General features: G+C 46.1%; 1 protein-coding gene across 2 annotated transcripts in view; it reads right to left on the bottom strand.

Annotated features, from left to right (window-relative positions):
* Positions 1–12012, bottom strand: part of MAP6 (microtubule associated protein 6) — a 68517-nt gene extending 56505 nt beyond the window's left edge. The window contains exon 1 of one of the 2 annotated variants that reach the window (XM_038568584.1): positions 10430–12012. In XM_038568584.1, coding sequence (XP_038424512.1) covers positions 10430–11340 — 911 coding nt within the window. In that variant the 5' untranslated portion in view covers positions 11341–12012. The remainder of the gene's footprint in view (positions 1–10429) is intronic. The other variant, XM_038568596.1, reaches the window with a different exon arrangement.
* Between the last annotated feature and the right edge of the window lie 1687 nt (positions 12013–13699).

Below are 13699 nucleotides of genomic sequence, written 5' to 3'. Positions count from 1 at the left end.
ACAACAGGAAGGACCTGGGGCCCATAGCAGCCCCCTAGGAATGGCAGCAAACTGGGGGTATGTGGCAGGCATCCGCTTGAGTTATGCAAGTAAGGCATAGTGGTGGGCTGGGAAGAAGAGAAACAGGTTCCTGAACCACCTCCGCCATTGACTGGTTGTGTGATATCAGTTCCCAGACCTTCCTGACCCTAGTTTTCATCTTTAAAGAGAAAGATGTTCACTTTAAAAGGTCATTATGAAGTCTAAATAAAAAGATATGCTAAAGCAATTGGCAAGAGTCAACACTTGGTAAATGAGGTTGAAACTCAATTATGTCTCTGTTCTAACATTCTGCTCCTTTGCATTCTTCCATTGCCTATCTTCTGCCTCTCATAATGGTCTAATAGAGAATGGTTCCTAAGGGCCAAGAAGAATATAAAAATGCACTTTAGGATATGCCATGACATGGGCCAACTTTTTGAAGTCATTGCATGAAACAGACGGTGGCCACAGAGAGCAGCACAGTGAAGGAGGCAGTGTTTCAAGGAGGCACTTATGGCAGGTGTTGTGGCTTGGGGCCTGGGCCCAATTTTCCCACCAAAAGAGGTTACACCAGGCTTGGTCCTGCAAAAGCCTCCTCCTCATTCAATCTGGAAACAAGTACAACTTGGCAATGGGCTATGCTAGGACAACGAGGAGAGGAAAGAGTACTCTGCTATTTTATATACACGTGGGGTAGCTCCTGCAGGGAACCAGAGACCAGTGGCAGGGGAGGTGGGAAGCCAGTACAGTGTGGGGGCCTCTGCTCTCACTCCACATAGATACCAAAGGTCTGACTCTTCTTCCGCCTATCCCTGATGTGTCAGTGGGGGTTGGGCTTCGGCCCCAACATTCTCTTCTTTTCACCCTCTTTATTCCCCACCTACCCTGATGCCTGTGGGTTTGATCCCCACTGACACCTCCATGTACAGACCTTTTCTGTTCTGTCTTTTCTCCTGAGCATCAAACCTAGGTCTCCATTTATTTGGTTTGTACTTTTTTTTTTAACTTTTGGTTGAGATATAACATACATAGAATAAAAACTATAAACCTTTAATTGCTAGCATGTGTAGATCCATGAAACCATCACTCAGATCAAGATATAGAACAATTCCACTCCTTTGGTCTGTTTTTGAAATCCATATAAATGGAATCATTCAATAAGTTCACTTGCATCTGTTCCTTTCATTCATCATTATGTCTGTGGAACATATCCATATTATAGAGTACTGCAGTAATTTTACTTTTCATACAACAGTGGTTCTCACTAGGAACAATTTTTCCCCCCGCAGAGATCTTTTTGTAACGTCTAGAAACATTTTTGGTTATCAAAACTTAGCAAGGGCGAGGGTGTAGTGGGGAATTATGGCATGGAGTAGATAGAGGCCAGGGATGCTCCTCCCAACAAGGAATTATCCAGTCCAAAATGTCAGTAGTGCCAAGATTGAGAAACTCTATGTATTAGTTTCGTATAGCTGCTGAAATGAATTACCACAAGCTGAATGGCTTAAAACCATGCAAATGTGTTATCTTATAGTTCTAAGCTAAAAAGACTATAATGGGTCTCACTAGAAAAAAATCAAGGAGTCAGCAGAAGCAAAGTGTTCTTTCTGAAGACTCCAGGAGAGAAGCCATTTCCTTGCCTTTTCCAGTTACTTAGCAGCTGTCTGCATCCCTTGGCTCATGTCACCCTTTCTGTCTTTGAAGTCAGCAATGTCTGTCCAAGTCTTTATCACAGTGCATCACTGTGACATTGACTCTTTTACTTATAAAGATCTCTGTGATTACAATGGGCCCATAATCCAGGATACTCACCCACCTCAAGATGCTTAACTTAATGACATCTGCAAAGTCCATTTTGCTCTGTAACATAGTATATTCCCATGTTCCAGGAATTAGGATGTGGACATCCTTGGGTAAGGGGTTGAGTGGAGCATCATTCTGCCTATGGCTCCTTCCGTAGGATATTCCACTCTATGAATATGCCACAATTTATCTACCCCATTGTTGATGGACATTTGGGTTATTTTTTCTTTTTAGCTATTTCTAATAAAACTGCCACACATATTCTTGTACAATTCTTCTGTTCTCATTTATGTTGGGTATGTATTCAAGGGGACAGTTGCTGGGTCTTAAGTAAAATCTATGTTTAACCTGAGTGGATAATGCTAAAGAGTTTTATAAAAGTTATTCTATCAGGTTACACCCTAAATCATCAAGGTGATTTCATTTTCTACTGAACAATTCCATGTCAATCTTGTAAAAAACACCTCAAATTCAACTTGTCCAAAACTGTGCTATCTAGCTCAGTAATGACTGTTTCCCCAGACATCCAAAGCATGAAATGTCCTAGACTGAGAAATGTCCTAGACTCTTCCCTTTGCCTTTCAGCCTACTTTCAATTAGCCACAACATTAGTGTATCCTTTACCATCAGTGCTTGGTGACATTCTTTCCTTGCTGGAGCTTTTTTTTTTTTTTTAAGATTTTATTTATTCATGAGAGACACACACAGAGAGAGGGAGAGAGAGAGAGAGAGAGAGCGGCGTAGAGACACAGGCAGAGGGAGAAGCAGCCTCCATGCAGGGAGCCTAACATGGGACTCGATCCCAGGTCTCCAGGATCAGGCCCTGGGCTGGAGGCAGCCCTAAACCACCAAGCCACCTGGGCTGCCCCCTTGCTGGAGGTTTCATCATCTCTCACCCAAACAACAGCTTCTTCCTCGACTCCATGCTTCCAGCCTAATCCCCTCCAATCCATCCTTCCCACCACTGTCAAAGTCACCTTTTCCAAAATCCAAAACCTAATCCTGCTAATCTTGCATCTTCTCTTTGCTTATAGGACAAAAGAGCTGGCCCAGCCTACCCACCTGGTCAACCCTTCACCATTCTATCATCATTCTATGAGACCTCTAAATTCTCCCTGCGCAGAACGGCTTACAATGTCTCTTCTCATACATTTACTCAAATTGATCCCTTCCCCACAATGCACACCCATCTTTGACGATTCAGCCTGTCAGTTCCCTCTCTCCTGAACTCTTATGCTGACAGCCCTCAAATCAAGTAGACTTAACCATTCTCTCCTCTGTGCTCCACTATACCCTGCATAGACTTTTTATTAGGGTGCTTTTCAGCACATTTGTCTCTGCCTAATACACATAAGCCTTTTAAGAGCGAGGACTGCTGCTTTGTCATCCTAGGAATGAGCCTGACATAGAGTAGGCACTAATCAATGTTCACTGGATTGAAACTGAGTTGAGACAATACATGTTAATATGCTATGGATGATGTGGCAAGTGTCGAGAAAGATTAGCATTAGACAAAGCCTGTGTCTTCAGCAGTTTAAAAGCCAAAAGGCAGACAAGAGGCACTGTAGGTCCTAAGCTCTAACAGGGAAGTAATAGTACCATTTTTGCAGAGTTATATAAAGAGTGTAGGAGAAAATGCATCTAAGATTCCTAGTAGCCTGCCAGGCATATAGTAAGCACCCAATTAGCTACTATTCTTATTTCCAATGGTGAAAAGCAGCATCTTTAGTGAGCATCAAGAGAATTTTTAGTTTGTTGGCTGAGGCCCATCATGTAGTTTTCTTCATTTAGTAAAGAATTAGAAGCTCACCTGTCTACATTTATACAACTGATATAATTTGTAAAGCCAAAGCTGCATTGATTATAGAGATAAGTCATTAATCTTAGTGGACATTTCCTGGAATATTGTAGTTTTGTGTCTGGGAAATCAAGTAATTCTCAGTGATTGCAGATTTAGAACTATGACTGGCTTGACTCGTTTTTTTTTTTTTTAATTTAAAAATTTTTTTTTCAATTTTTATTTATTTATGATAGAGAGAGAGAGAGAGAGAGGCAGAGACATAGGCAGAGGGGGAAGCAGGCTCCATGCACCGGGAGCCCGACGTGGGATTGGATTCCAGGTCTCCAGGATCACGCCCTGGGCCAAAGGCAGGCGCTAAACCGCTGCGCCACCCAGGGATCCCCTTGACTCGTTTTTTAAAGCCATTTTTTCCTCCTGAGAGAGCAACCAAGAATTACCTGTGTCTTATCTCCTCTCCTTTTTGTGGGTTAGTCTCAGTCAACATTATATCTCTGAGAGTTAACTGCACAAGGTCAACCAATCCTCTAGCAAAATGCTTTGCACATAGTAAATCCTCACTAAAAATTTCCAAAGAGGCATAAGGCATTGCTAAGTTAGGTACTCCATGTGGTTTCCATATCTCTGTTCTGATTTCCCCTTCTGATTACTCCTTTTTTTTGTCTTTTTCATGGCTATTCCTTCTGCTGTCAGTACCCCCCAAATACTTATATTCCTCAGGGCTCTGTTCTCTGATGTCTCATTTTCTCTACTCCCTCTTTGGAGTTGATATAAATATGCATGCAAACATTTCAAACAAAAAATAGCAAACCAAATTCAGCATCATAAGATATATTTTTACACAAGCAAGGTTTATCTCAGGAATGCAAAGATGGTTCAATATCAGAATACTCTATTAACAGATTCAAAAAGAAAAACCATATGATCATCTCAATTGATGCAGAAAAAGCATTCAACAAAACTCAATACCCATCCACATTTTTAGAAACTGTTAGTAAATTAGGAAAAAGAGAAGTTTCTTAACCTAATATGAAGCTGTCTCATAAAACACAGAGCAAACCTCATACTTAATGATAAAACTTTAGAAGCATTTCCACATCCCAAGACAAAGATGTCTGTTATCAGCTACTACACCCTATGTCCTCACCAATGCAGCAGTATATATATATACACACACATACACACACACACACAGGATATATAAATATTGGGAAAGAAGACAATAAATTGGTATTTGCTAAAGACATACATTATATCCACAGACAGTCCAAGTGAGTCTGCAGACAAAACTAATTAGAGAGCATGATAAGGTTGCTGAATACAAGATCAACATCCCCAAATTAATACATATAAGCAACAAAACATTAGAAAATGTAATAAAATGTACTCTTCACAATAAGAAAAAATAATTGAAAATATCTTAGACAAAAAGACAAGATGATAGTTTGCTATTAGGTCAGAATAAGAGCATAGAACAGAGATCCTAGAAATATGTTCAAGCATATGTGACCCTTATATGATAGAGGAGATTCATGGAGACATTAGTGAGAAAAAGCTGCACTTTTAGAAAGGGTGTGAGGATAAATGAGTTTCCATAAGACAGAAAAGAAAATTAGATCCCTACTGCATTTCATATATAAAGTTAAAATCCAGTTAGATTACTAAAGACTTAAATATGGAACAATGAAACTTAAAAAACGTGTGTGTGTGTGTGAGAGGGAGAGACCCTTGTGCAGAAAATTACAAAATGCAAGTAAAGGATATAAAAGGCTTAATTAAATAGCCACCAACACTGTGTATATGAGAAAACTCAATGCCTTAAGGACAGCCAATTTTTCCAAGCAGTATGTTTCCAAGTAAAGCTTGAGCTTCACCTGCATCAAAATTACCAAGACTGTGTATTAAAATATAGTTTCTTAACCCTTACTTGAAACCTACTGAATCAGTATGCCTGAAGATGAGGCTCAGGAATCTGCATTTTAGAAAACTTGGGTGTACTAAATTTTGAGAACCTTTGCCTTAGAGAAGTAGGTCATAACCTGAATTGCACCTGAGAATCGCCTTGGACTATTTTTAAAATATTCATATGCCCAGGCCATACCCCAGACCAATAAAATCAGAATTTCTGGGCAAAGCACCTATGCATCAGTGTTTTTATTTTATTTTTTCAAAGATTTTATTTATTTATTCATGAGAAACACAGAGAGAGAGGCAGAGACACAGGCAGAGGGAGAAGCAGGCTCCAAGCAGGGAGCCCGATGCGGGACTTGATCCTGGGACTCCAGGATCATGCCCTGAGCCAAAGGTAGATGCTCAACCGCTGAGCCACCCAGGTGTCCCAAGCATCAGTGTTTTTAAAGTTCTCCAGTAATTCCAATGTGCAGTCAAGGCTGAGGACCATTGCCTGGATGAAGGTGCCCATCTTCATTTGAACATTTACTTCTAGGGCTCATCTAGTAGAGACTGGACTTTATCTTGATTAAGGCAGGAATAGCTTCCTTACATAAAGGTTATAACTTATTCATTTGGTATCCCCACGTCCTATCTGATTCATACAGGGCCTTGGCCCTTCATTTTCTGAAATAAATCCAACTAAATAAAATTGTATGAAATGAATCAATGTGAATGAATCAATGTGCAGGTGAATAAAATTTTCACCAAACTCTAAAAATTCTATTGGATTCGGCAAACTTCTATGGCACCCAGGCTCAATGTTACACTATGAGAGGTATACAGATGAGCAAACGCTTCTCTTCCAGTGTTTGTGATCTGCTGGAGGAGGCAGGTATGAACAAAAGCAGGCAATGGGAGTGCATAGAATATAAAAAGGGAAAATAAGAAAAATTAGCTCTGAACGACAGAACCTGGAAGGTATCCTTAAAGATTCTGTATCTGAGATTGGCCTTGAAATATTGCTGAGACTTGCCCAGGAAGAAATTAGGGAAATGGGCAGTTGCCCTAAAAGCACAGGGCAGTTCTGACAGCGGAAGCTAGGTCAGACAGGCCTTTCTCTATAGGGCATGGAAGATTGTAGGGCAGATATGAAAGGCTCCTTTTCTTTCCAATTTCCTTGTTACTACTCTCATTTGTCAAATATTTTGCCTCTGGTTTATTAATTCTACCTCCTGGTGCCTCAGTTGATTTCTTCCAGGAGAAATTTCTCATTAGCATTTCTATGGGGAGCACCTGCCACCCCATCTAGCCCTATTAACTGATGTCTAGGGCAATGGCACTGACTGAGAGGGGAATTTTAATCCCTTCCTCATGACTCATCTCTTTTCTAATTGAGAATTCGAGGTCTAAAGTCACAAGTGGCTGCCCAGCGAAATCCATCCTTAACATTAAAAGTGATAACAGAGACATGCTTCTCAACTTTATTACATCATCTATGTAATATGAGTGTACTAAAAATTAATCAACTTCATGATCGTGAATAACCAAAGAGATTGAGATAGCACTTAATGCAAAATCCTAGGCTAATGTGGATACGTTATGAATTAGACAAATTGGGAAGGTTTCTCAAAATCATAGCGTCAAAGGACATTTGAGATTATCTACTGACTATATTGTAGGAGAAAAACCAATTAGTATGTATATGACTCTGCATGCTGAATGTGTATTTTACATTATATACCAATATGTTAAGCTGATGGATTATGTGCCCTTTATTTAAGCAAACTGCTCCCATTGATGTCATGTGACAGATGTCACTTGGAAAGCCCATGAGATGAACCAATCACCATGGTGTAAGCCACCATGATTTATGTAGAGTGGCAGAAGAAAAGGGTTTGTAAATCAAATTATCTTTGAAATGGAACCCAACCTGGCTTCTAATAAGGGAATGTAAGACTCATCTCTGCCAGCCATGGGGTATACTTAGAATTTAGGAGATATTCCGAATCACAGCAAGGGAAAGAATATGAGATAACAGGGAAGGAAAATCAATGTTCCAGATAAGCCTACAATTTCCAGGCATTTTTTTTTCTTTATGGGATATTTGATTATCTAATTTCTTCATGTCTACCTTCACCCAAAGTGCATTTCCCTATTATTGGTTAATTTTTCTTCCGAAACAAAAAACAATGTTAAATTTCACATAAACTTTGTCATGCACTTAAATTGTCCATTAAGGAAATTGATGTCTCTTAGCAACTCATTCTCTTAATGCTTCCAAACCTTTCTGATTATACAGCAAAATGGAACTGCTGGCCCCAAAGTCACATGCATAATTAAATTTTACAGAAGACACAAATGGGAAAGAAAATTCTTTTAAGGCGCTCAGAGAATTTTTTCTTTGACAGGTTGGTGGAGTTCTGATAGCCACTAAAAATAATCATTCTCACCAGCTGCAACAGCAGAGCCTTCCCCCAATCAATCCCATCACTTGCAGTATGAGTATAATTCTAACTGTAAAACCTGACTTCGTACTGTACAGTTAAGGTGGTGTTTTCGGGGAAGAGGCCATACGGAACAAAGATGTAAGCCAATATATTTGGAGTGGGTTGTATCCGAAGGGTAGGTCATCCCTTGACTGTCTAGCCAATTTCTCACGGACAAAGCAAGTCCTGCTGACTTGGAAACATAAACTGCGTAGGACGACCAAAGGAGATTTGAGAATTTGGGATCTCTCTTGATTGGCATGGATTCTGTGGTGGTGAGGAAGGGTAGTACCCTTCATTGTTGAATGTTAAGGTTCCACCTGCCACAGGGTAGTAGAATGGGAGCAGGAAGACGAGGAAGCCAGATTAGAAATCTGCAATGTTGGGCCATCTTAGGGTTCTCTGGGAATGAAGTAGGGCCTGCCTTGTAAACAAGAAGGTCATGGTGGAATCACAAAACTACATCTTGGCTTTGTTTTTTATGCCCCTTCCTTGTTTCCTTCTTTTCTTTTTGATCTTCCTTTGGTAGTCGCATAAAGATACCATGAAAATTCCACTCCTGATGGCTGTGAACCAAGGAAAAGGATCTTGCCTGACCCAAAGCCAAAAAAAAAAAAAAAAAAAAAAGAAAAGAAAAGAAAAGAAAAGAAAAGAAAAGAAAAGAAAAGAAAAGAAAAAAGGAGTGCACTCCTAGGGGGGACCACTGTGGTCATGATAACAATAAACCAAGAGAGAAATGCCAGGTGGAGGTAGAATTCAGGAAGATGGAGTAGGAGCCAAATATTTGCTGCTCCTTCTCATTGGGAAATTCTTTCTAGAGTCAAAACCTGGGAGACAGATGAATTTTTGCCTTAAAAAGAGAGGATATCTATCTCTGCTATGCTTCCCTCAGCATATGAGGGAGTGGTTGTTATGTTCACTGGAGAAAGACATCAGTCTGATAGGAGGCTACATATAGGGTTTTGGCAAAAGACACTAACTCTGCAGTCCTCCCAACCACAGTCTCCTGCAGGAAGGAGACAACTGGCTCTGGCATTGATGAAGGACCCCATTTTGAACACCTCTGGCTCAATTATTCATCATGCACATCCTTTTCCCCAGAGACCCTAAAACCCAATGTTACACGTTCTGAGTCAAATGTGATCTCTCAGCTGCTTGATCTGGGTTGAAACATAAGGAGAGGATGGAGAGCTAAGCATTCAAAAATGATACTGGATGTACAAAGGGTGAGAAAGCAATTTGGAAGGGCTGAGGCTGCAGCACAGGGAGAATTCTAGAAGGATGGAGAGAGGGAGACGTAAAGGAAGAGGGAGGGAGGGAGAGAGATAGGGAGGGAGGGAGGGAGGGAGGGAGAGAGCAAGAGAAAATGGTATGTGCTTTCTTGAAGGCATTCATTTACAGGGAATTTAAATGCTAAAGAGGGGGTTCTTGGCGGTAACAGAATGAGCAACACAACTGAAGAACATAAAGGGAAAGGAGAAAGGAAATGCATCAATGGGGAGAAGGCTGGAGGTATCTAGGAAGTGGAAATCAGAACAATGAGGCATCAGACACAAGACCGTAATGGCGCTAAGGCATTCTAATCACCTACTATGTGCCAGGCACAATTCTCCTGGGCCATCTCATGTAACCTCACAATGTCTAGTGCAGCGCCTGGCATATAGTAGGTGTTCAAAAATATGTCAAAGTTTAATATTTGATTAATAAATGAATAAGCAATTCTAGGAGAACAATCTATTATCAATCACATTTTACACATAAGAATCTGAGGCCCGGAAAAGTTAAGAAACGTGCTCAGTGTGTCACAGCTACCAGGAGGAGGAATAAATCTGACTTCAAAGCCTGATGGTAGGTGGAGGAGGGTGATCTATAAGAGCCCTGTGGGGAATCGAGAAAAGGGTGTGGTGCTTGGATGTTTCCCAGGGACCAAGAGAGGGAGGGAAGGATGAAAGGCCAAGTGAAGCTGGCTGGGGAGGAGGGGGCGGGCCACTTCTTCTAGGAGGATGGGGCCCTTCGGAAAGGCCCATGCAGGGTGGGCAAGAGCTGAGCCAGCGAGTGGCGGCATCCAGGCCAATGCAGCTAGTGAGGTGGGTGGGGCGTAATGGCACAGCCTGCAAGAAACTGCAAAGGGTCTCTGTTGAGCAGGTGGGGGTGTGGGGTGGGACGGGGGTCGGGGGTCGGGGGAGAGGAGCTAAGGTGGTAAAGGGAAAGCCCTGGGCCGGCCGGGATGCCTAGTACCGACAGCTTTCACTTAAGAGCGAGCAGAAAGAAGTCAGCCCTGGGGGGTATCGGGGCGCGGCGGGGGCGAGGGTGTGGCCTGGAGGGAGGGGCCCCGGGGCGCCTGCGGCGCGCAGAACCGGCGCGGGGCGGCCTCAGCGAAGGGGAAGCGTGGCCGGCCGGGTGGCCCGAGCTGCGGCCCGAGTCTCACCTGTAGGAGCTGCCCGCCGCACTCGCCACCTCCTCGCGGATTTGCCTGTTGAGGGCGTCGGCCGCTGCACGCCCCTTGCCCGCCTCGGGGGCCGCGGCCTGGGCCTGGGCCTGGGCCTGGGCCTGGGCTGCCGGCGGCGGCGTCGGCTCCGGCCCCTGCCCCTCGGCGCGGCGCAGCATCCAGGCGGGCCCGGGCTTCCTGCGTGTGTCGCGCTCGTCCCCACCCGAGGGCTTTCCCGCCGCGGGGCCCCCGGCGCCGCCAGGGGTCGCCTCCTGCTCCGGGGCCTCGGCGGCGGCCTGCGCGGGCCAGCGCTCCTGGCTCTGCGGCCGGCGCTTGGACGCCCCGAGGATGGGCCCCGACGCCTGGGAGGACGCGGGGATCTGCACGGGCTTGGGGATCCACGGGTGGTCCCCGCGGCGCGGCAGCGGCCAGGCGCGGAAGTCCTTCTGGTACTGGGTCTCGCGCTCGAAGGGCGCGTCGGAGGGCTGGTACTCGCTGCGCGGCCGGCAGCTCGGCTCGGGCCGCTGCACCTTCCAGGCGCGGTAGTCCTGACGCATCACCGAGTCCGCGGGGCCCGCGCTCGAGGTGGAGCCGGAGCCCGGGCCGGGGCCGGCGCCGGGCGCGCCGCGGCCGGGGGGCGCCGCCGCCTCGCGATCGCCGCTAGGCCCGGGCGCCGGCCCCGTTGCCCGGGCAACTGCATCCAACTCGCCCTGGGCCGGCTGCGTCTCTATGGCGACCGCCCGCGCCGAGGGGGGCGCGTGCGCCGGCTGCGGCGGCTGCGGCGGGGCGCTGGGGGCCTCGGTGGCCTCCGAGTACTTGGTGAAAACCAGCGGCACGGCGATGTCCGCCTTGTCCAGCTGGTTCCAGAAGCGGGCGATGCAGCAGGCCCGCGTGATGCACGGCCACGCCATGATGCGGGCTGCAAAGCTGGCCCTCCCTCTTTCTTTTTTGTGGTTCTAAAGCAAGTCTCTAACCTCACTTCAGTCCCTCGGCACTCGACCAGCCAGTCCGGCTCCCACAGCCTTTCCCTCGGCGGCCCGAGCTACCTCCTCTTCTCCCTCAGAGAGCACCCAGGAAGGTCAAGCTATCACCGGGACAAAAGTCCGTAAAGTCCCCCGATTGATTACCGGCTGCAGACGCCTCCGGAAGCCGCCCGCAAAGGTCTTGGGAGCGCAGTCTGCTGCGGCAGCGCTGGGCGAGACACACAGCGTCCCGGGGTCCCCGGGCGAGGGCGTCTGGGTCGCGCCCCTCCCTGCGGCGGCGGCGGCGGCGGACCCCGGCCAAGCGAGGCGACGCGAGGCGAGGTGGCTGCGGGCTTAAGCCATGGCGTGGAGGAAGGGCCGAGCAGGGTGGCCTCAGGGGCCACGGACGAGGCTCTGCTCCCCCTCTCCGAGGCGTCCCGTCGCAGCCAGCCACCTAGAAAGGGCTCGGAGGCGATCACCTCCAGCGGAGACCGAGCATTGCTGCGGCCGCTTCTCCCGATGGTGCCGCAGCCACTGCCGCTCCGTGTCTGCTGCAGGGAAGCGGCCCCACCCTTATCTACTGCTCGGCAGGGAAAAAAAAAAAAAAAAAAAAAAAAAAAATCCAGGGAAGACGCCGGGAGAGAAAGCGCGCTGCAGAAAAAAATCACCTGCTGTCGTCAGCGCGCGCTGCCGGGAGCTCGCTCTCGCTCTTTCCCTCCCCCCTGCGCTCTGGGAGCTCCTCCCTCCTCGGCTCCTAGGCAACAGCAGAATCTGGGGCCTAGGTGGGTTCAAGTCCCAGGCTGGGGACGACTTGCCGTCCTTACCCTGGTCGCTTCCCCTCCAGGAGCCTCAGGCTCTTTTGTAAAATAGGGCCAGTCATGGAGGAGGGGAGATTCAATTTTTAAAATATGAAAGATATCCCTAGTGAAATGTCTGTCCCGGAATAGATGCTTTTTAAAAAGAAAGCTGGTGTTATTGGCCAGTTCCTGGGGCGGGATTTGAACTCCAGTTTGGCTGGCTCCTGATCCAAGCACTTGTCGGTCATTCACAAACCTTGCTCAGATGTGTAGGGATGTGAATCCCCAGGCTGGGGGTGCCCTAGCTGTTCCTTTACGAGAGGACCTTTCCGGGAAGGGTGTCTTAGTGCCTCCCAAGAACTACCCAGTCCCTAGTCAGCTCAGGGGCCATACGTGGGAGAGACAGGGGAAAGAAAATTCTTGAAAGGGGCCTAAGTGTAAAAGTTGAGGGTGGAAAGGAAGTAAGGGGACAATGTCCTAGGACAGGGTAGGGCCTAATGCAGAGACCTACTGCCCGTTCCTGATCCCTGGCTTTTGTTCTTCCTCTACCTAGGAGGCACAGTAGACTTTGGAGTCAGGCAAGCTTGATTTGGCTCTGACACTTACTTCTGTGTCACTTGGGCAAGTTAGGTCATCCCTGGGCCTCAGTAGCCTCATTTGTAGAATGGAAGAAATAAGAGCAATCTCAAAATGGTTTTGTGAAGATAGTTAAGGACTCAGAGTGGAATCTTTGAGTCAAACTGAATCCACAGTGATTCAAATTCTGACTTTTACATTCCTTAGCTGTATGGCCACAGACCTATCACTGCACCTTTCTGATCTTTACTTTTAGCTGTGAACAGGGGTACCAATTCTGAACTTGCAAGGTTTTTTTGAGAATTAAAATGAGATAATGCACTAAAAATACTTACTACCACATCTGGCATATAGCAACGGTTCGATGAATGGTAGCTATTAGTATTCAAAGGACCCACCCAGGAAAGCCTACGTGGAGCTTCCCAAGCAAGAGAGCCACTTGGACACCTTCTCTAAGAAGACCTCTTATTTTTCCAAGTGCCTTTTGGCCTTGTCTTGATTGCCCTCCATTTATATTTCCTGCACTGTCTTCTACTCTCCATCCCTAGCAACATTCACTGACCTTCAGGTCTGTTTCTCTCCAAGAGAGTCAGAGTTTTCAGCATCAAGTAAGCTGGAGGCATTGGTGTTTCTGGGGAAGAAAGTCATTTATGTGTTTAGATTGGGAACTGACAGCAAAACACCGCTGGGTTTTGTTGTTGTTGTTGTTTTAACCTTTGAATCAAACAGGATGAGAAGCAACTCTGATTAATACATTATATGTTGAACTTCCTCCTACTTGGGTCTTTGTTTTTTTATGATTTGATTTGAGTTCCACAAATAAAATGATGCCTGGCACTGTTTTCCCGTCACTAGGAGATACAGTTCTAAAAACAACATAATCTGGTCTGACCCTCAATTCTGCAGAACTCCATGGGATTTGGCTGACAGCTTTC

The sequence above is a fragment of the Canis lupus genome, chromosome 21, assembly GCF_011100685.1.
Source record: "Canis lupus familiaris isolate Mischka breed German Shepherd chromosome 21, alternate assembly UU_Cfam_GSD_1.0, whole genome shotgun sequence".
Classification (NCBI taxonomy): Eukaryota; Metazoa; Chordata; class Mammalia; order Carnivora; family Canidae; genus Canis; species Canis lupus.
Note: the sequence above shows the minus strand (reverse complement) of the source record. Positions and strands in the feature narration are given on the sequence as shown.